The 19,977-nt window shown below is 64.2% G+C and overlaps 6 protein-coding genes across 6 annotated transcripts; 4 read left to right on the top strand and 2 right to left on the bottom strand.

Annotated features, from left to right (window-relative positions):
• The first annotated feature begins 288 nt into the window (after positions 1 to 288).
• Positions 289 to 4,358, top strand: l(2)04524 (putative methylcrotonoyl-CoA carboxylase beta chain, mitochondrial). The gene is made up of 6 exons (XM_062769018.1): positions 289 to 463; positions 563 to 634; positions 1,129 to 1,442; positions 2,253 to 2,524; positions 2,656 to 2,765; positions 2,816 to 4,358. Exons 1-6 carry the CDS (start codon positions 421 to 423, stop codon positions 4,165 to 4,167), a joined length of 2,163 nt encoding a protein of 720 aa, XP_062625002.1. The 5' UTR covers positions 289 to 420; the 3' UTR covers positions 4,168 to 4,358.
• Positions 4,335 to 7,141, bottom strand: infB (Translation initiation factor IF-2; the record flags this gene model as incomplete). Its single annotated transcript, XM_062769017.1, has 3 exons — positions 4,335 to 6,187; positions 6,229 to 6,653; positions 7,047 to 7,141. The coding sequence occupies 3 exons, from the start codon at positions 7,139 to 7,141 to the stop codon at positions 4,335 to 4,337; spliced, it is 2,373 nt and encodes a 790-aa protein (XP_062625001.1).
• A 371-nt stretch (positions 7,142 to 7,512) lies between these two features.
• rnr-2_0 (Ribonucleoside-diphosphate reductase small chain) lies at positions 7,513 to 9,467 on the top strand. The gene is made up of 7 exons (XM_062769016.1): positions 7,513 to 8,115; positions 8,163 to 8,283; positions 8,338 to 8,550; positions 8,598 to 8,653; positions 8,705 to 9,001; positions 9,050 to 9,173; positions 9,223 to 9,467. Exons 1-7 carry the CDS (start codon positions 7,678 to 7,680, stop codon positions 9,357 to 9,359), a joined length of 1,386 nt encoding a protein of 461 aa, XP_062625000.1. The 5' UTR covers positions 7,513 to 7,677; the 3' UTR covers positions 9,360 to 9,467.
• Positions 9,468 to 10,423: 956 nt separating this feature from the next.
• On the top strand, positions 10,424 to 11,000 carry LOC62_02G002505 (uncharacterized protein; the record flags this gene model as incomplete). Its single annotated transcript, XM_062769015.1, has 3 exons — positions 10,424 to 10,449; positions 10,495 to 10,601; positions 10,912 to 11,000. 3 exons carry the CDS (start codon positions 10,424 to 10,426, stop codon positions 10,998 to 11,000), a joined length of 222 nt encoding a protein of 73 aa, XP_062624999.1.
• Positions 11,001 to 11,595: 595 nt separating this feature from the next.
• Positions 11,596 to 12,449, top strand: RAS1_0 (Ras-like protein 1; the record flags this gene model as incomplete). The annotated part of the gene is made up of 5 exons (XM_062769014.1): positions 11,596 to 11,650; positions 11,685 to 11,739; positions 11,819 to 11,913; positions 11,961 to 12,328; positions 12,360 to 12,449. The coding sequence occupies 5 exons, from the start codon at positions 11,596 to 11,598 to the stop codon at positions 12,447 to 12,449; spliced, it is 663 nt and encodes a 220-aa protein (XP_062624998.1).
• A 50-nt stretch (positions 12,450 to 12,499) lies between these two features.
• On the bottom strand, positions 12,500 to 16,514 carry HAP1 (Heme-responsive zinc finger transcription factor HAP1). The gene is made up of 2 exons (XM_062769013.1): positions 15,398 to 16,514; positions 12,500 to 15,316 (listed from the first exon to the last, which is right to left on the bottom strand). The coding sequence occupies exons 1-2, from the start codon at positions 15,911 to 15,913 to the stop codon at positions 12,797 to 12,799; spliced, it is 3,036 nt and encodes a 1,011-aa protein (XP_062624997.1). The 5' UTR covers positions 15,914 to 16,514; the 3' UTR covers positions 12,500 to 12,796.
• Between the last annotated feature and the right edge of the window lie 3,463 nt (positions 16,515 to 19,977).

The raw sequence follows: 19,977 nt of genomic DNA, 5'->3' as shown, positions 1-19,977 counted from the left end.
GTACCACACCCCCTCAAAGGCTCCAGGCAGTGGCCCGGGATAGCACCCAGCAATGTCACAGCAGCAGCACCAGTCTGTCCCCTCCCGAATATGGCCCCTGGTGGCGCTTGCGGCGTCGGCGAAGGCAGGGCCAACAGCGACGACGCAGACGCAGGCAGACGCGTGATGCTGCTGCTGTAGGCAGGCAGTTGAGACAGGATCAACACGGCGACCAGGCCAGCGAGCGAGGGGCGTGTGGTCGCTTGCTGTCACAGTTACATTCCTGTGCATCTCTCTTGTTCTCGTCGTTGTCGCTCTCGCCTTGTCTCGTTCTGTTTCGTCTGTCTCGTCTCGCTCACCCCCCACACTCGTTCCCCACGCTCGCTCCTTCCTTCCGCCGTTTGACACGACAAGACTCGACGACAGCACACCACAACCACGATGTTCGCCGCCGCTCTCGCCCTCCTCGCGCTCCCCCTCCTGGGTGAGTACTCGCGCCTTTGGCACCCGGCCGGCCTTGCTGACGGGACCTCTCTCTTGCCTATCGCCGTCTGCCCCGTCGCGTGCGCATCGCCGACTACAGCCAAGGCCGACTTTGTCGACGGCTGCACGCGTACCGCTACCGTCCAGGCCGGTGACACCTGCGACGCCATCTGTGAGTGTGTTTGTGCTGCCGCTTGTTCTGCAGACCTCCTGCCTTTGGGTCGACTCTGGCGCGTCGAGATGTGGGTTGGTTGTCGGGAGCGGGATGGGGACGGGGGTGGTGGCGGTTGTTGGTTGTCTGCTGCGGTGTCCGGTCACCATGTGGTCGGCCGACTGGGGCTGCATTCCGCAGCTGCGCCAAGGGGGGCAGGGTTGGTTGCATGCTCCAGTGCCCTTGTCGTCACGCTCGCTGCCACCTTGCCCAAGCTGGCCATTGTCTTTTGAGTGGACGTCGACGGCGTCGGTGGCAGGCGTTGTCGCCCAGATCTGAAACACGGAGGGCTTTGACGGCTTCATGACTGTCTCACTCTGCAAAATAAGAGCACGCACTGACCAGGTGTTCTATTTGTTCCTCGACAATGACGCGTGTCCTTGCTCGACGCGCTCGACCTCCCTTGCCCCCGCCGCCCTTGCGCGCTTGATGCATCCCGAACCACCACCACACAGCCACAAAGTACGGCGTGTCGACCTTCCAGTTCGCGCTCGTCAACGACGCCACCGTCGACGAGAACTGCGACAACCTCCAGCCCGGCCAGGTCGTCTGCCTCGGCGTCAACGGCCAGGACTGCTCCAAGATCTACACCGTCGTCGAGGACGACACGTGTGACTGGATCCAGCAGCAGTACGGTATCGCCAACGAGACCCTCTACGCCAACAACCCGCAGATCAACGCCGACTGCACAAACATTTACATTGGCGAGGTGCTCTGTGTCGACACCAAGGCGTTCACCTACCCCGCATACAACGCCACGCTCTTCGAGGTGAGTGCGGGGACGCGACGGGGACGCGGGCGGGGACGGTTGTACCGGCGGCGGAGGGCGGCGGAGATGTGTCGGAGAGGGGGCACCTGACTGACTTTTTCTCCAGGCCGTGTCGTCTTCTTATGTGCCCTACTGCGACGACGGCGAGGACTACTAGGCGTCCTGTTGGCTTGTCTTCGTATAGGTCCACGCTCCCGGCCGCGCCGGTGACGGACCTGCGGTGACATTTGTTCTCGAGATATCCCGTTTGGCTGCTGTTCCCCCCTCCTCCCATCAAGAGAGACACTTTGATAGTGTTTGGTATTTACTTGGCTGCATGATTTTTACTGGTAACAGTGTGGTGGAGCGGGAGTCGAGCGGAAAGCGGAGACTGTTGGCGAGCGGTGCGATGGGCGGAAGTCGAGAGGGCGACCGTCATTGGCAGCGGCCTGGCGGCTAGGCGAGTGAGCCGTACCCCTCGTCCCCGCCAGGGTGAGCGAGCCCCACACTCGGCCGCGCATGTCGGTGTTGGTAACCGGAGCAGGCAGCTCTCCCCTGGGTGCACTCGGCAACAGTCACGGACCATGTGGAGGCTCACCCACCGGACCTTGGACAGAAACCATTCATATGACGGAGACGACCCCCCGGGGCAAAGCATCACATCCCCCTCCCCGACACCTCCGCTCTCTGCTTTGCTCGTCACTAACAACCCCTCTACACCTCTACACGCACACTTGCATCTGACTCTCGCTCGCGACCACTCCTAACCCCCACACCACCACAACCACCACAACAACAATGCTCCGCGGAGTCCACACACTCCGCAGCCAGGCGCTGCTCCGCTCCACCCCCGCCGGCTCGGCACCCCGCCTGTCGCGCACCCTCATCGCGCAGCCACCCCTCCTGCCAACGGGCACGGCGCCGCACCCGCTCCCCACGTCGATCAACCAAAAGTCCCCAGAGACGGTCGCGGCAAAGGAGCACATGGCCGGGCTCGTCGCCAACCTCAAGAACCTGAGGGCCAAGGCCCGCGAGGGCGGAGGCAAGAAGAGGCTCGAAAAGTGGAAGGCTTCGGGAACGGACAAGCTCGGCGCCCGTGAGCGGTGAGTAGCGAGCTGGCGGTGACCGAAGGGAGCTGGGGGCCACCGGGAGCTGCGCGGAGCTCCCGGCGCGACCTTCGGCTACTTGGCACCGAGCCGACAGCAGCCCCGTGACACCCCGCTGACGGCCACAGTGTCCAGGCGCTCCTCGACCCCGACAGCGCGTTCCTCGAGCTCTCGCCCCTCGCCGCGCACGAGGTGTACCCCGATGACCTCCCCGGCGCCGGTATCATCACCGGTATCGGTAAGTGTTGGCGTGGAGCGTTTTGGTGATGGGCCCCGCTCACCCGGCAGGAACCGTTTCGGGCCGTCGCTGCATGATTGTCGCCAACGACCCCACCGTCAAGGGCGGCGCGTACTACCCCCTCACTGTCAAGAAGCACCTCCGTGCCCAGCAGGTCGCGCTCGAGAACCGTCTCCCCTGCATCTACCTCGTCGAGTCGGGCGGTGCCGCCCTGCCGTACCAGGCCAACGTCTTCCCCGACGCCGACCACTTCGGCCGCATCTTCTACAACATGGCCCGCATGAGCGGTCTCGGTATCCCTCAGATCTCGGTCACGCACGGTATCTCGGTCGCCGGTGGTGCCTACATGCCCGCCATGTCGGACGTTGTGATCATCGTCAAGAACCAGGGACGTATCTTCCTTGCCGGTCCCCCGCTCGTCAAGGCGGCCACGGGTGAGATTGTCGACGACGAGACCCTCGGTGGTGGTGAGATGCACACCTCGGTGTCTGGTGTTGCCGACTACCTCGCCACGTCGGATGCCCACGCCATCCGCCTCGCTCGCGAAGCCGTCCTCGACCTGGGCAACGCGTCGCCAAAATCCATCCCCCCTCCCCGCGAGGTCCGCGCCCCCGCATACCCTGTCGAGGAGCTCAACTCGATCGTCCCCCCCGACACCCGCCAGGCGTTTGACATCCGCGAGGTCATCGCCCGCGTGACCGACGGCTCCGAGTTCCGCGAGTTCAAGAAGGAGTACGGCAAGACGTGTATCACTGGCTTTGCCGAGGTCCACGGCCACACGGTCGGCATTGTCGCCAACAACGGTGTGCTCCTCTCGCCCTCGGCACTCAAGGCCACGCACTTCATCGAGCTCTGCTCGCAGCGCGGCATCCCCCTCGTCTTCCTCGTCAACGTCTCGGGTTACATGGTCGGCGAGAAGGCCGAGAAGGGCGGTATCGCCAAGGACGGTGCCAAGATGGTCCGCGCCGTCGCCCGCGCAAAGGTCCCCAAGTTCACGGTTGTCGTCAACGGCTCGTACGGAGCAGGCAACTACGGCATGTGTGGCCGCGCGTACTCGCCCCGCTTCCTCTTCATGTGGCCCAACGCCAAGGTCTCAGTCATGGGCCCCGACCAGCTCTCGAGCGTCATGCAGACCGTCTCGGGCAACAAGCACTCGGACGCCGACAAGCACTTTGCCGAGCTCCGTGAGCGTATCGAGAAGGAGTCGGAAGCGCTGTACTCGACCGCCCGGCTGTGGGACGACGGCATCATCGAGCCCAAGGACACGCGTGACATTCTCGGCCTCGCCCTCGAGGTCGCAGCAGACGAGAAGGCTTCGCGCAAGCAGGGTGGTGGCAACGGAAACCGCGGCGAGATTGGCGCCGACGGTGACAGCGGCGACTGGGGCGTGTTCCGCATGTAAACTAGACATAGGATTATGACGGTTGTTTCGAAACGACACACTGGTGGTGCAGCAGCACAGGATGCAGAGTAATGGAAATGCATGGAACGTGCAGAGGCAAATGCTGCAATGCTGTGTGTGTAGTGTAGTAGAGGAGTGGTGGTGGTAGTGGGTGTAGTGTTCTAAGCCTAGTCTAGCTCGCGCGGAACCTCAAAGGTTGTGAACGTGACAATCTCGTCGCCCTCTCGAATGTCGGTGAAGCCCGTGAGGCCGATACCGCACTCGATGCCCTTGCGGATCTCCATGACGTCCTTCTTGACGTGGCGCAGTGTTTCCATGGTACCCTCGTGCACAATGTCACGGTTGGGGCCGCGGAGGACGCGCACAGACTCGTTCTTGGAGATGACGCCGTTCGACACCCTGCAGCCGGCAATCTTCTTGACGTCCTTCTTGCTGAGCTTGATCTCGAAGATCTGCTGCACCGTCGCCTCGCCCGTCACACGGTGCTCAATCTTGGGAGGTAGCAGCGCGCCGACATTCTTGCGCACCGTCTCGATCAGACGGTAGATGATCGACTCGAGCTGGAGCGGCACACCAGCCGCAGCTGCCTGCGACTTGAGGTCGCGCGAGCAGTCGACGTTGAACCCGATGATCGTCGCCTCGGACGCCTCGGCAAGCATAATGTCGCTCTCGCACACGTCACCCACGCCAGTGTGCACAATCTTGACGCCCGCCTCCTTGTTGCCGATGGGTTCGAGCGCGCCGACCACAGCCTCGACCGTGCCGCTCACGTCGCCCTTGATCACGAGGCGGAAGTCCTTGCGGGCCGTGGCGGCTTTGGCAGCCTCCTCTGCGCGCCGGGCGGCGAGCATAGCCTGCGCGACATTCTGGCCGGCTTCCTTGGCCTCGGCCTGACGCTCGGCATCGGCGGCTGCACGGATACGGTCCTGTTCACGCTTGGCGTTGACAGCCTCAAGGTCTCGAGCGAGCTCCTTGCGCTCAATGTCGCGCAGGCGGTTGTCAATGCACTTCTTGGCCATCTCTTCGCCGCCGATGGCCTCGAGGAGCTGGTCACCCGCGGTCGGGACGTCCCTCCAACCCGTGATGATGACTGGGGTGCCGGGCGTTGCCTCATGGATCTCGGTTCCATTCGCGTCCGTCATTGTGCGTACACGCGCCCAAGTGTTTCCAGCGACGACGGCAGAGCCCGTTCTGAGCGTGCCGCGAGCGACGAGGACAGTCGCAATGATGCCGAGGCCCTTGTCGACGTGCGACTCAATGACAAAGCCCTCCGCCTTGCCGTCCACACGGGCACGCAAGTCACGGATCTCGGCAAGAGTAGACAGCGTCTCGACAAGGTCGTCGAGGCCAATCCTGGCGAGGCCAGACACCCTCACGGCTGGAATTTCACCGCCATCCTCCTCCAGGATAATGCCTTCGGCACCCAGGTTGCTCTTGACCCTGTCAATGTCGATCATGGGCTTGTCGCACTTGTTGATAGCGACGACCATGCCAACCGAGTCGCCGGCAGCGCGGACGAGCTCAATGACCTCGCGAGTCTGGGGCATGACGCCGTCGTCGGCAGCAACGACCAGCACGACGAGGTCGGTCATGCTCGCGCCACGCGCACGCATGCCAGTGAAAGCGGCGTGGCCGGGCGTATCGAGGAACGTGATCGTCGCGTCCGTGGGGGCCGATCCCTTGGGCTGCAGCGAGGACAGGGGCACGGAGAAGGCACCAATGTGCTGGGTGATGCCGCCCGCTTCTCCCGCCGCGACGGACGAGTGACGCAGCGAATCCAGTAGCGTCGTCTTGCCGTGGTCGACGTGCCCCATGATGGTGACCACTGGCGGGCGAAGCGGCAACGCGCTGACGTCGACATCAATCTCGGGGTAAATGTCGAAGCCCTTATCCTCGTCCACGATAGGGTTAAGGTCGAACTCGATCGCAAGGTTACTCGCCTCGTCCGCGTTCAGCAGGTAGTCGGGCCGGCGTTGGTTCTCCGTCATGTCCTGCTGAATCATGTGGCGCTGGAGCCGGACTGTAGAGGTGTCAGTTTCTGATTTAATCCGCGTCACCTACCCATCTTGACGCCAAACTTGTCGGCGAGCTGGGCAACGGTAATCGTTGCGGGGATGAACACATCCTTCTCCTTCGCCTCCTGCTTGAGCCTTGCAGCCTTGGCAGCCTCGGCGCGACGCTTTTCCCGAAGGCGCTCCAGCTCGCGGAGAGCTCGCTGCGACTCGGCCTCGTCGACAACGTCGTCCTCCTCCGACGCCCATTGGCGTTGATTGCGCACCGCACGGTTCTTCTTATCGTGCTTGCCTCTGAGGCTGTGATGATGGGAGTCGGGGAGCTGGGCCTCGTCGGCGGCCTGGTTGAGTAGAGAGCGTGACTCGCGGGGCTGCCGTCCTCGCCGTCCACCCCTGCCTCCAAACTCCTCTTCGGCATAGCTGCTGTCGAAGGACGATTCAAAGCGAGATGGTGCTGGTTCCGGCTCAAAGTTCCTTCTCGGTTCGTTGGACACCGACGCGCCTCCTCCACGGGGTTGACGGTTGTCAGAGGTACCAGCGTTGCGGTTCGTCCTCGGCGCCCATTTGTCGGTACCGGTAGTCTGGCCCTGGCTCTTGAGCCCAAACCCAGTAGCGCCGCTGGGAGCGAACCCTCCTCCACGCTCCCGCTGTCCGCCGCCGCGGTCACCCTGGCGAGCTCCTCCCCTGCCTCCTCGTCCTCCGCGGCCGGCACCGCCGCCGTCTCTCCGCTGCCCGTCCCGTGGACCGCGCGACCAGGATGAGTCGCCGTCGGCTCGTCCACCGCCGTTGCCTCCTCCCCGCCGGGTCGGCGCTCCCCAGTTGGTCGGTGTAAGCGAGCCTTCCGCGTTGAGGACGGCCGAGGAGGACAGGTGCCGGTGCCGCAGCGCCGGGGCGGCGTGGTGCACCAGCACCCGAGGAGCGGCGAGGACCTGCCTCTGGCTCGAGATCCACAGTGCGCTCATGGTCGTCTGGAGCCGTTGGTGGTGGGGAAGTAGATGAAGGTGTCGCTCGTGTAGTTGCGCGACTTTTGGTGGTTGATTGATCCTAATCTTTTGCTGTTGCTGTTTCGTGGCTTCTCCGTTCCGATGAGGCCAACGACTTTGGGCCACGCGACGACTCCCTGAGTGCATGAGTGCACAACCCCCTTTCTTAATGGACCCCCTTCAACTTGCTTCAAGGGGCTAATAGTCGCAACCCATTGAAATCTAAGGGCTGAATCGCTCTGCACGTGACCTGCAATGACGCTGATTTTGCCACCGTGAGATGCCGAAGTGGTTGACCGGACCACAGTCATCGGCTCGTAAAGGAGCAGCCAGTTCCAAAGCAAGGCCACTCTCGCCATCTTTCACCGTTACCCACCTCACGTCCCTCCTCCATCCATCCACGACATTCCCCAATCGTGCGCACCCTCGACATTGGAGCGCTCAGACACACGCTACTTGCTCTAGTCACGTAGCGTTCACTCGGCGCCACCCATCCAGACGCCACTCACATTCCCATGACAGCGTGCCTCTCGCCACAAAGCAGGCATCTCGCACTGCCCATGCCACTCCGCCATCCACTGTCGCTCAAGAGCGGCACCTCGTCGTCGGCGTCTTCAGTTTGCTCACAGGGCACAAGCGTCGATGACATGACCGATATGGAGCGCATCAACAACATTCGGCCCATGTACGCCTCGACCCGGTCCATCGACAGCGCATCGCGTCCTGGCGACGTCGAGATGCTCGCTAGCAGCCATCATCAGTCAGAGGTCGCCGAGAGCTCGTCAATGGCCATCCAGCGGCGGTCTCCGTCGCCGAACGTCCCGAGCATCGCTGCTGTCAGTGGCAAGGACTACCACCCAATAACGGCGCGGTTGTTTCCAGAGGAGGAGGATGAAGATATCCTCCGCGAGTCGAGCGACCGCTTCGTCGTCTTCCCCATCAAGTACCGCGAGGTGAGAGGACACACTGGGTCTGATAAGCCTCTTGCTAACCGCAACAGATCTGGCTGGCCTACAAGCAAGCCCAGGCTAGCTTCTGGACTGCAGAAGAGCTCGACCTCGGCCACGACCTGCACGACTGGCACGACCGCATGACCGAAGACGAACGTTTCTTCATCCTCCGTGAGTGTGGCGCGTGGATTCGCACCGTTGTGAACAGTGCTGACTTCGCAACAGGGATCCTCGCTTTCTTTGCTTCTTCGGACGGAATCGTCGGCGAGAACCTCGTGTCGCAGTTTTCAATGGATGTGCAGATTGCGGAAGCGCGGGCCTTCTACGCATTCCAGACCATGATCGAGCAGGTCCACGCCGAGACGTACAGTCTGTTAATTGAGACGTATGTGCGTGACTCGGAGGAGAAGGACTTCTTGTTCAAGGGCATGGAGACAAGTGAGTGGTGTGCTGGACGATGAGTGGCTTGCATCTAACGGAACCAGTACCGTGTATTCAGAAGAAGGCCGACTGGGCGATGAAGTACATCACACCAGAGCTGGTGAGTAGTTTGCCGAGGGGCGTCGATCGTCTAGATACTAACAGCTGCCAGCCCTTCAGGATCCGGCTCATCGCGTTTGCGTGCGTCGAAGGCATCTTCTTCTCGGGCTCGTTTGCAGCCATCTTCTGGCTCAAGAAGCGTGGCCTCATGCCAGGGCTCACGTTCTCAAACGAGCTTATCAGCCGTGACGAGGGCATGCACACCGACTTTGCATGCCTGCTGTATCAGCATCTCAAGCACCGCTGTTCTGAAACCGAGGTGCACGCGATCGTCCGCGAGGCAGTGGCCATCGAGAAGGAGTTCCTGACCGAGGCACTTCCGTGTCGCTTGATAGGGATCAACTCGGAGGTGAGTAGAGCTGCGTTTAATTGCCGAAGAGCGTTACTGACTCGTCAGTCCATGTGCCAGTACATGGAGTTTGTTGCCGATCGGCTGGTTGTGGCGCTTGGCTACGACAAGATCTATCACGCCACAAACCCCTTTGACTGGATGGAGTTGATCTCGCTGCAGGGCAAGACAAGTGAGTTTGGGTGACAGGAGTGTGCAGTGGGCCCACACTGACAATGCAGATTTCTTCGAGTCGCGTGTATCGGCCTATCAACTGGCAAACGTGTCCCGCTCGGCTACCCCGCACCAGAGGGGATCAGACAATGACGACGAGGGCAACCTGCAGCGCCGAGTGTTTCGCACCGACGCCGAGTTTTGAGGGGGTGCGAGGTTGGGGCGCATTGCGAGCTGCGGGCGCCTGAAAAGCTGTGTAGACACTAGAACATGTTGCCATAAACACATACACCCATGTCATCATCACTATTCACTCGATCCGGCAGCTGTGGGGGCCAGTAGATGACCGAGACGGGCGTCGACTGGCGTGATTGTGCCCCGTGGCGGCGTAATGGGGCGGCAATGTGCAGGCGATGGGCTCCGGGATTGACGCCAGATGAAGGGCGCAGCTTCATCCCGGAGCCAATGGAGCTGTGTGGGCGGCGATAGTGCCGCACATCATCAGTCATCAGCGCGTCCCACATTTGGAGTCATGCAACCTCGCGCAGTGCACAGCTCTGTGCGACGTTGTGTAGTTCTTAGGCAGGCCCCAGAGCCGGGCAAGGGCAAAGGGGCACAGGGGCACCCAAGCATGCCGCCCCGTCCGCCGCCAACTCCAGGCCCAGCGGTCACAGAAGGCGCGGGGTGTGGTTCGGCGCTGGGGCGAGTGGAGCCAGTGGTCGACCGAGCCGCGCTTCTGTTCACTGCCGCGGGCTCGCTGCCGGCGCACAGACGCGCCATTCATCATCAGCATCATCGTCGTCTCTACGGTCCCACGCACGGCCCGCCCGCTCGCGCGCGCGCGCATCCAGATCCCATCAATCAAACCAAGGCACGCTGCTGCGCCAGCAGCGCGAGAGAGTGGCCGAGATGAAAGAGCTAGCTGCCTGCTGCTAGCTGCTCACACACGAGCCCCCGCGCCGCCCAGTCTGGCCAGACGGCCCCAGTGTAGCTGGCACACATACACACTGCGCCGCATTCGTCGTCGTCATGGCAAAAAACAGGCACAGCGAACGGAAGGGCAGGGCAGGGCGCTGCTGCTAGACAGGGCGACGAGCGACTCGGTCAGTGAGGGGAGCACAGTATATAGTCGGTCCCCTGGGGCCTCGAAGTTCTATCCACCCTCCTCCCACCTCAACTCACTCCAAAGCCCCAACAGCGCTCTCTCTCTCTCGCCAGAGAAAACTTTCACCGAGGCCCCCCTCCCCAACGAACCACCCCAGCACCACAATGCCCATGGACGAGAACCAGTACTAGTGAGTGGTTGTCTTTCTGCCGCGCGCCAGCACTCACCCCCCCAGCCGCTACAAGGCGCCCGACACCCCCAACGGGCTGTGCGGCCACCGCGACACGTACTACCACGCGCCGTGCGAGGAAATCGCAAACTACTCGGGCATGTGTGATCACCGTGAGTGGGCTCGCCGGTGCTGTCGGTGCCGCCGACACCCGCCCGCGTGCGTCATGACCCACCCTGTCAATTGCCCGCGACGAGTCCAGCCCGGCCGGTGCACAGACTGGCTAGGGGTGGGGATCTTGGTTTGGGCCTTGCCTTGCCTGGCTGCTCTGCATACCCGGCTGCACGAGGCGCGGGTACGCCGCGTGGACTCACCGCGGGCAAGGGAGCATGTGGTCAGCCGCTTGGCTGACTGCCGCTTGTCTCCGCCACCACCGCCGCCACACTGCTTGCTGCTGCTCTACGGCCCAGCTCACACCCCCAGACCTCGCCGCGTTCCGCGCCGAACTCGCCTCGCTCCACTATGCCAGCCAGTACGGCCACCACGGTCACGGACACGGACACGGCCACTGAGCAAGCGCTGTCGAGTTGAGTCGAGTCGAGTCGAGAGCGCACTCCGCGCCGACACACAAGCACTCCCGACGCCCCAATCCACCATCCCCAATCCCCCATCCACCATCTTCCATCCACCACCTCCCCATCCACACACACACACATACACATCACACCCAGGCGGCGCGATACACGGTCCCACCTTGGCATGTAGTACATTTGTAGCACCCCACCACAAGCACCACTAGTTCCCTACCACCACCCAGCATACAATATGTACATGACTAGCAGCGCATGCACACGTTCCGCTCATACCGCCGGCCGGTCGGCCCAAGCAAGTGCAGTGGCGCGCGTGGCGTGTGGCGTGTCCAGATCGGTACAGGCATGCTTGGCTTGTCTTTTCGACCGGAAGCTCGAGCGCGCGCGCAGAGTCACGAGGCCAGCGGTGAGCATAATCCGCCCGAGCAGCACAGACGCGTACAGACGCAGGAGGCGCCGGCCGGGCCGCCGATCCAGGCCTGTCTGTCACCAACCTAGCAGCGGCTGCCGACGCGCGGACCCCACACGGCAGTGTTTGTTGCATCTCCCGATCTCATCTCGTCTCGGCGACACCGCCATGATGCTCGATTTCGAGGTGACCGAGCTGCGCGTCGTCGTCGTCGGCGCCGGGGGTGGGTTGCACGAGCTACAGAGCTGACGGCACAGGCGTCGGCAAGTCGAGCCTTACGATCCGGTTCCTCACCTCGAGCTTTGTCGACGAGTGAGTCGCGCGGTCGCGGGGGGGCGGGCGGCGACGCGACGCGGCACGACGCGGGCAATGGCGCTCACGCCCACCGCAGAGGGTACAACCCCACCATTGAGGACAGCTATCGGCGCCAGCTCGTCGTCGACTCGGAGGCGGTCCAGCTCGAGATCCTCGACACGGCGGGGCAGGGTGGGTGCAGCCGACACACACACACACGACACGCTGACGCCGCGCAGAGGAATACGCGACCATGGCCGACCAGTGGTACCAGTTCGGGCGCGGCTTCCTGCTCGTGTACAGCGTGACGGACCGCGCGTCGTTCGAGGCGCTGAGCGGCGTGTACGGCGCCATAACGGCCGCCAAGCTCGCGCACCACGTCCCCGCTGTCGTCGTCTCCAACAAGTGTGATCTCGAGCAACTGCGCACCGTGTCCAGCGCCGAGGGGCAGGCGCTCGCGCGCTCCCTCGGCGCGCCGTTCGTCGAGACTAGCGCTCTCGATGACGTCAATGTCGACTTGGCCTTTGACGAGCTCGTCCGCCGTGTACGCCGTGCCGAGCGCGGAGCGGTGCGTCGTCGAAAGGAGGCCGACGACACACGAGCCGACGTGACGACGCCGCTGACGCACTCTACCGCAGCCACCGCAGCCCAAACCCAAGTACGAGCTCAAGACGCGCCGCAGGTCACAAGACGACGTCCAAGACGGGCGATGCTGCGTGATCATGTAGCCGACATCGCCTCCGCGCTGCCCCCACGCCCACACCATAGATATTTGTTTTCGTGGCATTACGAAAGGGCTCACGCATGTATCACAGGAGCCCTTGCATCTATTTGTTTACAATTGGCGCACGTCTGCCGGGATTAAGACGCGCCGTTTGACCTTCGTTGACGGGTTTCGTAGGATGTTGGTGGGTGGTCGTGGAGAGAACAGAGGTATCGTATCAAGATGAGGGGAGGGGTACACGGAGAGCCCGCCAGCGAGCTCGGTGCCAGCACCGGGCGCGCGCGCACATGCACGCCACCACGCAGGCGGGCCTCGACCAACCGCCGGCAAGCGGCGGCTCCGCTAGCCGGCTTACATCCCAGCAATGACCTTCTCCCAGCTCGGCCAGTCGGCCTCGCGCAAGAGGTACTCGACGCTGATGCCCGCGGCGCGCCACGAGTCGAGCCACTGAGCAACGGCCACAACGTACGAGTTTGGTGTGGGCGACGCGTCCCGGTGGGCCGCCGCGGGGCTGACGCTGCCCGCGCTGCCATTGGCGGCCCCAGCAGAGGTGACACTCTCGCTGTTGCCGTTGGCCAGCGCCAGGGCCGTTCCGTTGGGCGACGGTCCGGGCTTGGTGGGCGACGGTGCGGTGGCGGCCGCAGCAGGCGAAGTAGCAGACGCAGTAGCCGAACGCGGGCCAGCATCGACCTTTGCGATCACTTCCCGCAGCACGCGGACAGCCACTCGGGCAAACGAGCCCGCATCCGACGCAGAGCTCACATTGTCGAGGAGCTCGGTGCCGTCAGCCACACCGGCTCGCATGGAAAGGTACTCGGATGACTGCGCAATCGATTGCTGGTTGCTCGGGCCCGCGACCGCGCGCTCGACATACATGATCAGGGCGAGGGTCGCAGCGGCCTCGAACACGGCCTGGGCGCTGAACAGCCGAGGAGAGAGCTTGGGGTCGAGCATCTTGGCAGACTTTTGGCAGCGCAACGACGCCAGGCACACCTGGGCAATGACCGCTCTCACACCCGGAGAGCCGTTGGGAAGCAGGTACGAGGCCAGGTGCGCGCGGTGGACACCGAGGCGGTACGAGAGTAGCGTCGAGTGTAGCCTGACGCGGTGAGGCGCCAGGTACTGGTGGGCCGAGTCGTACCGCGTGTCAGTGAGCGGGAAAAGCCGAAGGTACGGTGGAAGGGCCTCCTGGAACGCGTCGAGAGAAGCGTCAAACCTGAGGACGAGGTCGTGCGGCGTTCCCGACGGTCCGACCGTCACAAACGAGTCGAGGATCGGCGTGATCCGGCGAGTGAGGTGCGTGTGGATGAAGAGCGCCGTGCAGGCCGTGGGTCCGTTCTCGGTCGAGTGCGGCGGCAGTGTCGGCGAATCGGGCGCGATCTTGTACAGTTCTTGCTCGGAAATGGGCGAGGGGAGGTGAATGCCCTGGTGTGCGTCGAGAATCGTGTATGGGAACGCCGTCTCGAACGAGAACTGTCGGTCCGCAATGTACAGGGACCACATTACGCGGCGGCGCAACTCGCGCTCGCCTTGGGGGATGCCCTCCCACTCCTTGCTCATTCCGAGCGCCTGGGCCGTCTTGATGGCCTGGGCGAGCCAGCCTCCAGCGAGCACAAGCCTGTCCTTGCGGAAGCCCAGGGTTGCGTAGCGGAAGAGCACAAGCTTGTGCACAACGTACATGACCGAGGGGGCGTCACGCTGCTCTGCGATCTGGGCGGCGAGGAGGGCGAGCTCAAAGTACCGCTGATCCAACGGCGTCGGGTCCGCCGCCGACGCCGGTTGGTTGGCCACGATGCGGCCAACCGATCGAGGGGCGTTGGAGGACGCGGTCGTGCCCGAGGCGAGCAGGAGCTTGCTCGTCTCCTCGGGAAGAACGCGGAGCGCGACGGCCAGGAAGGTGAAGGCATTGGCAAGCGTCGTGGCGTCGCCCTCACGGAGCTTGTTGCTTGAACGGCGCTCGACGAGCGAGTGGAAGTCGTCGACAAACTGGGGCTGGAGAAGCGAGATACCCTCGGTGAGGAAAGGGTCGCTGAAGAATGTGTTGAACAAGATGCTCTGCGTCTCCGCCGAAGGGAGCGACGCCATGAGCGTCACCAGCGGCATGCTATAGCCGTCGTACCGGCCCGCAGCGGAGGAAGCCGTGTGCGACGACGAGGAGGCCAGTGGCGCCAGGTGCGTGAGAGGAATATTGTGCGCCACGTTTCGGGGACGGGCTGGCGGCGCCGTCTGCGCCACCGCCTGGGCGGCGCTGCTGAGGCGGGGCACGGCATCGGGGACGGAAGGGCGAGCTTTCTTTTTCTTGGGCGGAGCGGAAGCGAGCTCGAGAAGTTCGCCCGAAAGCTCGTCGTCGACGCTCGCGTCCCGCTTCTTGCCGCGCGAAGACACGCTGCCCTTGGCTGCCTCGTCGGCGCTGTCTAGCTCGTCGACCTCGTCGTCCTTCTCGCCCAGCATGTCGGCGAGGTCATTCTCCACATCCCTTGCCTTGCTGACGCCTGATGGTGTTATAGACTTGTCGTCGTCCTCGCCCTCGTCGCTACTTGAGCCATAGCCGTTGACGATGCGATCACGGTCAAGCTTCTTCTTGCGGTCAACGCTACCACCGGTGGCCGAGTTGGGCCGGCTCGCCCCGCTCTTGGGACGAGAAGCACCGCTCGAGAGCCAGGCGGGCGACGAGCTTCCAGTGTTCCCGCTGGGTCCGCCAGGCGTGCCGAAAGAAGCCCGAGGTCCCTGGGACAGGTGGAGCGGCTTGGGGACCTCGACGGCGGGTCTGCGGCCGTTTGAGTGGGGGTTGTTTGCCTCGGTTTCTTCAGAGTAGTGGCAGGGGTGCCCCTTGCGCATGCACGAGGAGCATGACGGTCGTACCTGGTCGCACTGAGGCAGTTAGTACGTGGCGCAGCGTGGCGGGGCAGTCGAGCGAGGGCGAGACTCCCTCGGCTCGAGATCTCTTCTCACCTTGATTTTGCGGTGATGGCATAGGTCGCAGGACGACTTGCGACTCTTGGATCCGCCACCGGAGGGCTTCGGACTGGGAGCTGGCGGGGCAAGGGTCGTTGCGGGAGGTGCGACGACGCGTAGCGGTGGGGTAGGCTCGTCATCGCGGAGCTCGTCAATCTCGTCGTCATCGACAACCGGCGCGGGGGCTGGCGTAGGCGTGGGGGTCTCGCTCTTGACGGTGGCACGTTGGATGCTACCGCCACTAGTGTTGACAGCGCCTGCGCTGGCGGGTGGCGAGCCCGACGCGCTCGCACTGGGCGTCACGCTCGGGGCGGTGGTGCTGTGACCGCCTTGGCTCGGAGTGGCGAGTCGGTTCTCGGATGGGTTCGCAGTCGTTGCGACTGGGTCGTTTACGCGGATGACGAGATGGGGTACCGACATTGTTGTCGTTGTTGAGGCGGCGGGTGCTGGTACTTGTGCCGGCGCGGGCGCGGACGGCGCTGCCGGCGTCGGAGCTGGCGGCGACGCAGACATTGGTGGTGGTGAGGGGGATGGAGCAGATGAGAGAAGAAGATGGGATCAAGCGCGCGGCCTAAGGGATGCTGGGGGCTGCGCCGCGAGGCTTTGTGGGCTGAGCGCGGCGGGGCGGGGCGGCGCGGGCGGTGCGGGCGGGCGGTCGGGGACGGCGGCGGTGGATGGGCGGCACGCAGGCTGAGGCGGCAGGCAGGTAAGCGGCAGCGGGTCAAGAGGGGGGCGCAGTCAAAGGAGGCGTCGTGGTCGGCGAAGGGGTGATGCACGAGCAAGAGCGTCTCGGACACGACAGCGTGTTACAGGCCTGTCAGGTTTGGTTGTGATGGGCTGCGCAGGCCAAAGGTTGTCTGCCGTTGGGATCGTGGGGTGAGTGGGTGGGTGGGGGGCCAAGGTGGGTGTGATGGTGGGGCAGGCCGCTGGTTGACTGGCTGGACAACCTCCACAAAACTCGGGACGAGATGCCGAATAGGTCTGTTTGCTTTGTCGGCGACAGGAGCGGCGACGACGACGACAGCGACGTGCGAGGTGGTGAGAGAGTTTGTAGAGGTGACAAGGGCAATGGCAAAGAGTCGAGGCAAGCAAGCGCTCGAAGCTCGGACGTTCGTTACGGTCGACGACTCGGGGCAAGCGGCATGGCATGCATCGACTGCTGCTGCTGCTGCTATGGTCCGGCAGGCCGCGCGGTGGGTGGGTGGGTGGCTCGGGGGAAGGGAGCACCCTTGCTTGCTCGCTCGCTCGCTCGCACCCCGCCCGCCCGCCCGCCCGGCTTTGGCATCCAGACTCGGCTCTGTCTGGCCGGCGGAGGGAGGCGGGCTGGGCGGGCCAGTGGCCACTACTACTACTACTATGACGGGGGGCGCCGGGCGCGCGGGGGGCAGGCAGGAGCAGGAGGCGCGGGGCGGGTGCCGCAACGACAGCGCTGGCTTGGCTCGTCGTCTGGCCTCTGTGGCCGTGGCCGTGGCCGTCCCCGGATCCCCGGAACCCCCGGCTCGCGGCTGCGGCAGGTAGCCAGGCAGCCAGGTATGTAGGTTGACAGGTTACACCGGCCACCACCGCACCACCACCATGCATCAATTTCCTCTCGCGCCTCTCCCCGCCCGCGCGCCCACGTAGCACGCCCCGTGCCCGCAGCAGCAAGGCCGGGGCGTCGGCACCCGAGCGAGCGAGCGAACGAGTCAGCCAGGCAGCGAGCAAAATGCAACTCGCCGCTCCGCTTGCCTGCGGCCTGGGCGCCCACCCAACCCGGTGAATCCGGCGTACCCGGCGCGTGTGCTTGTTCGCTGCGCTGTTCATGCCGCTGCTGTTGCCGCCGCCTGCAACCGAAGCAAGCCAAGGGCCGACCGACCCAATATGGAATGCGACGCGCAGCGGCACGCACACAAACGGCACACGCGGCACGACACGCACAAGCAGCGTGTGTTGCGTCGTCGTCGTGGTCCGTTGTTGGCCGTCGCTGGGTGGCGTCTGCGCAGCGGCGCGTCGCCAGAGCCTGTGTCACACTTTCGGCCGCCGCCGCCGCCGCCGCGCGCGTACTTGCGAGTTGCCTCTGCGCTCCTGCCACTTGCCATCCATCGGTTGCACGCAGTGACTGACCCCGTGCCCGGAATATGACAATGAGTGCCCAGTCCCGGCAGGCCGGAAACCCAAGCAAGCAAGCCGCGACCCCTCCTCTCCCCACCGATCTCACGACACCGATCCACCCACCCACCCACCGACCCACCGCCGGGCATGCGCCGCCGCGCGGCCCTGCTTGTCGCCTCGTCGCCTCGCCCTTGACTCAGCCCGAACAGACCAAAAGCGCAATCCGAGGCGCCCGCGCCCCTTTCCCTTTGCAGCCCGCGCCGCCCGCCCCCCCGCCCGTCCGCGCTCTTGGGGCAGACCTGCACCCCTCCGATCCCTTGTCGCCGCCGCCCTCGTCACCGTCCGTCGGATTCACCGCCTCCTCGGCTCCAGCTTCGGGGGTGAAAAGCCGCCAAGGTCTAATCCAAGACATGACAACGGGTCATTCGGTTACAGAGCAGAGCAGCGGCAGCCATGCAGCCAGCGGCAAGCGGCGATGGGCGCGCCGCGGCGGCGTCACGGCACGGAAACCTACCTCACTTTCCCTCACACCACTCACCCAATGCATCAGCATCATCAGCATCATCAGCATCATCATATTGATCATGGTCGATCGGCGGCACATGAATTATTTGCCCTCTTTGGACCACGCCTGCGTGTGCATCAGCCAATGCAGCAACGGCAGCAGCGCGATGCGCACACGCACGCAATGCGTGTATGCATGCACAAGCGTGTGAGTGAGCACATCGCTGATGCGGCGTCGCTACCGAGGCTGGGCTGACAGACTGCGCAGCAAGCGTGGCCGAGCAGGAGCAGGCGAGCAGGCGTGTCATGGTTGGCTCGCCGCGCCGCGGCCCAGCAACGATCCGAGCGAGAATGCTCGTGCCACATAGAGCTGTGAGGCGGGTGAACTACGGGCGCCGAGAGGCCGAAACCAGACGGAGAGATCTGGCGTGTTGCGAACGCCGCTGCCGGCTCTGGAATTGCCCGCAGGCCGCACGCCGGATGAGGCGGTCGACCCGACACGGGTCTTTGGGCAGCCAGCCGCCAGTCTAGAGCCCGGCGGAGGCGGCGCGGGCACCCCGCAAGAAAGAAACTGGCAGGCAGCGCACGCTTCTTCTTCCGGCGCCGACCGACGCTCAGTCAGGAACCAGGCAGCGCGCTACGTGCCGTGTCGGCAGGCCCGACTTGGCACAGAGGCGGGCCTCGACTCGTTTTACACAGTGCTGGAGCCGCCCTGATCTCGAAAAGGCGTCGGTCGGTTGCAGCAGGCAGTAGGCAGCATGGCAACTCTTTCCTTTGATCGATCGGCGCGCTTGCTTGCCTTCAAAACCCACTATGACCCTCGCGTTGTGGGAACGCCGAGCGGCTGGCTGGCTCGCAGTGAACGGAAGCGAGCAGCAGCAGCAGCGTGCGCATACGCGCAGCCCGCATGCCGCAGCCGTGGCCGCAGCGTAGCGGCGGGGGCCGAGGCGACGCGAGCGACGCAGCGACGTTCCAGCTCTGCCAGCAAGCATTCCGATTTCCGAGGTGACTCGCCTGGGGTCTCCAGATCGTCATGCTCGCGAATGGATCTCTGTGGTGGCCTTTAGGTCAAGGTACGTGTGCAGCGCGCACAGACGCGCTGTTCACCCCAATTCCCGCACACGCGGAGACAAGACGAGACGAGGGAGCCGCTTCGCTTCACACATGCCCACACGCCCACGCTCATCGCCGGCGCGGACCCACCACATCGTCGCGGGCTGGCGCCGAGGGCGACGTCGTTCAATCGCCGCACAAACGCAGAGCACGCGGCGACGCATGCGCGCGCGGGTGCGCGGGGCGCGATGATGCTCGGCGCCGCACCGCACGGCACCGCGCGGCACGGCCTAACCGAGTTGAGAGCAGAGTTCAGGCTCATCGCTGCCGACTGCTGTCGGCTCGGCCCATGCTGCTGCTGCTGCTGCTGCTGCTGCGAGACAAATCCGCGGAGCTCGCGACTGCGCCGAACAGCTGTGGGCGGTCCTGAGCTAAGGGACAAGCGAGCGAGGTCAGCGAGCTGTGCGTGCTCCGGCGTCCGGCGCCGCGTCGTTGTCGTCGGTCGCCGCCGTGTCGCGTGTCAGTGGTCGGCCGCGGCGAATCTTAGGGCGAGATACTGCGCACTCGTGGGGCTTTGGTGGTGCCACCTCGCTGCACCTGTGCCTCGGTGATGAGGCCGCGTGGTGCCTCGCTCCGAGGTGGTTGTGCCTTTGATTCCGGGGTCGTGTCGTGGGCATGTGGCGGCCATGTGAGGTGCCGGATCATGTTAACTATGACGACATTGTCTACACAGTGTGCGGTGCACTTAAGACGGAGCACGGCGTCGACACAGGAGTGCAAGTATGGCGACTAGGAGGGAGGCAGCGATGATCATATGTGGAGTCTGGCCTGTCTGCTGTGAGGAGTGCCGAGTAGCGAGGAAGCGGGGAGCGGTGTGGACGACAGGGCGAATGGCCCAGCAGAGCACCTCGCGGCCACGACCGTTGATG

Source organism: Vanrija pseudolonga, chromosome 2 (genome assembly GCF_020906515.1).
Source record: "Vanrija pseudolonga chromosome 2, complete sequence".
Taxonomy (NCBI): Eukaryota; Fungi; Basidiomycota; class Tremellomycetes; order Trichosporonales; family Trichosporonaceae; genus Vanrija; species Vanrija pseudolonga.
Note: the sequence above shows the minus strand (reverse complement) of the source record. Positions and strands in the feature narration are given on the sequence as shown.

Bases quoted from the DNA above. Each gene is read 5' to 3' on its own strand.
- HAP1 (XM_062769013.1), bottom strand. From the start codon at position 15,913: ATGTCTGCGTCGCCGCCAGCTCCGACGCCGGCAGCGCCGTCCGCGCCC. The intron at 15,317-15,397 runs GTGAGAAGAGAT...TAACTGCCTCAG, and splicing joins GCCATCACCGCAAAATCAAG to TGCGACCAGGTACGACCGTC.
- rnr-2_0 (XM_062769016.1), top strand. From the start codon at position 7,678: ATGACAGCGTGCCTCTCGCCACAAAGCAGGCATCTCGCACTGCCCATG. The intron at 8,116-8,162 runs GTGAGAGGACAC...TAACCGCAACAG, and splicing joins TCCCCATCAAGTACCGCGAG to ATCTGGCTGGCCTACAAGCA. The intron at 8,284-8,337 runs GTGAGTGTGGCG...ACTTCGCAACAG, and splicing joins CGAACGTTTCTTCATCCTCC to GGATCCTCGCTTTCTTTGCT.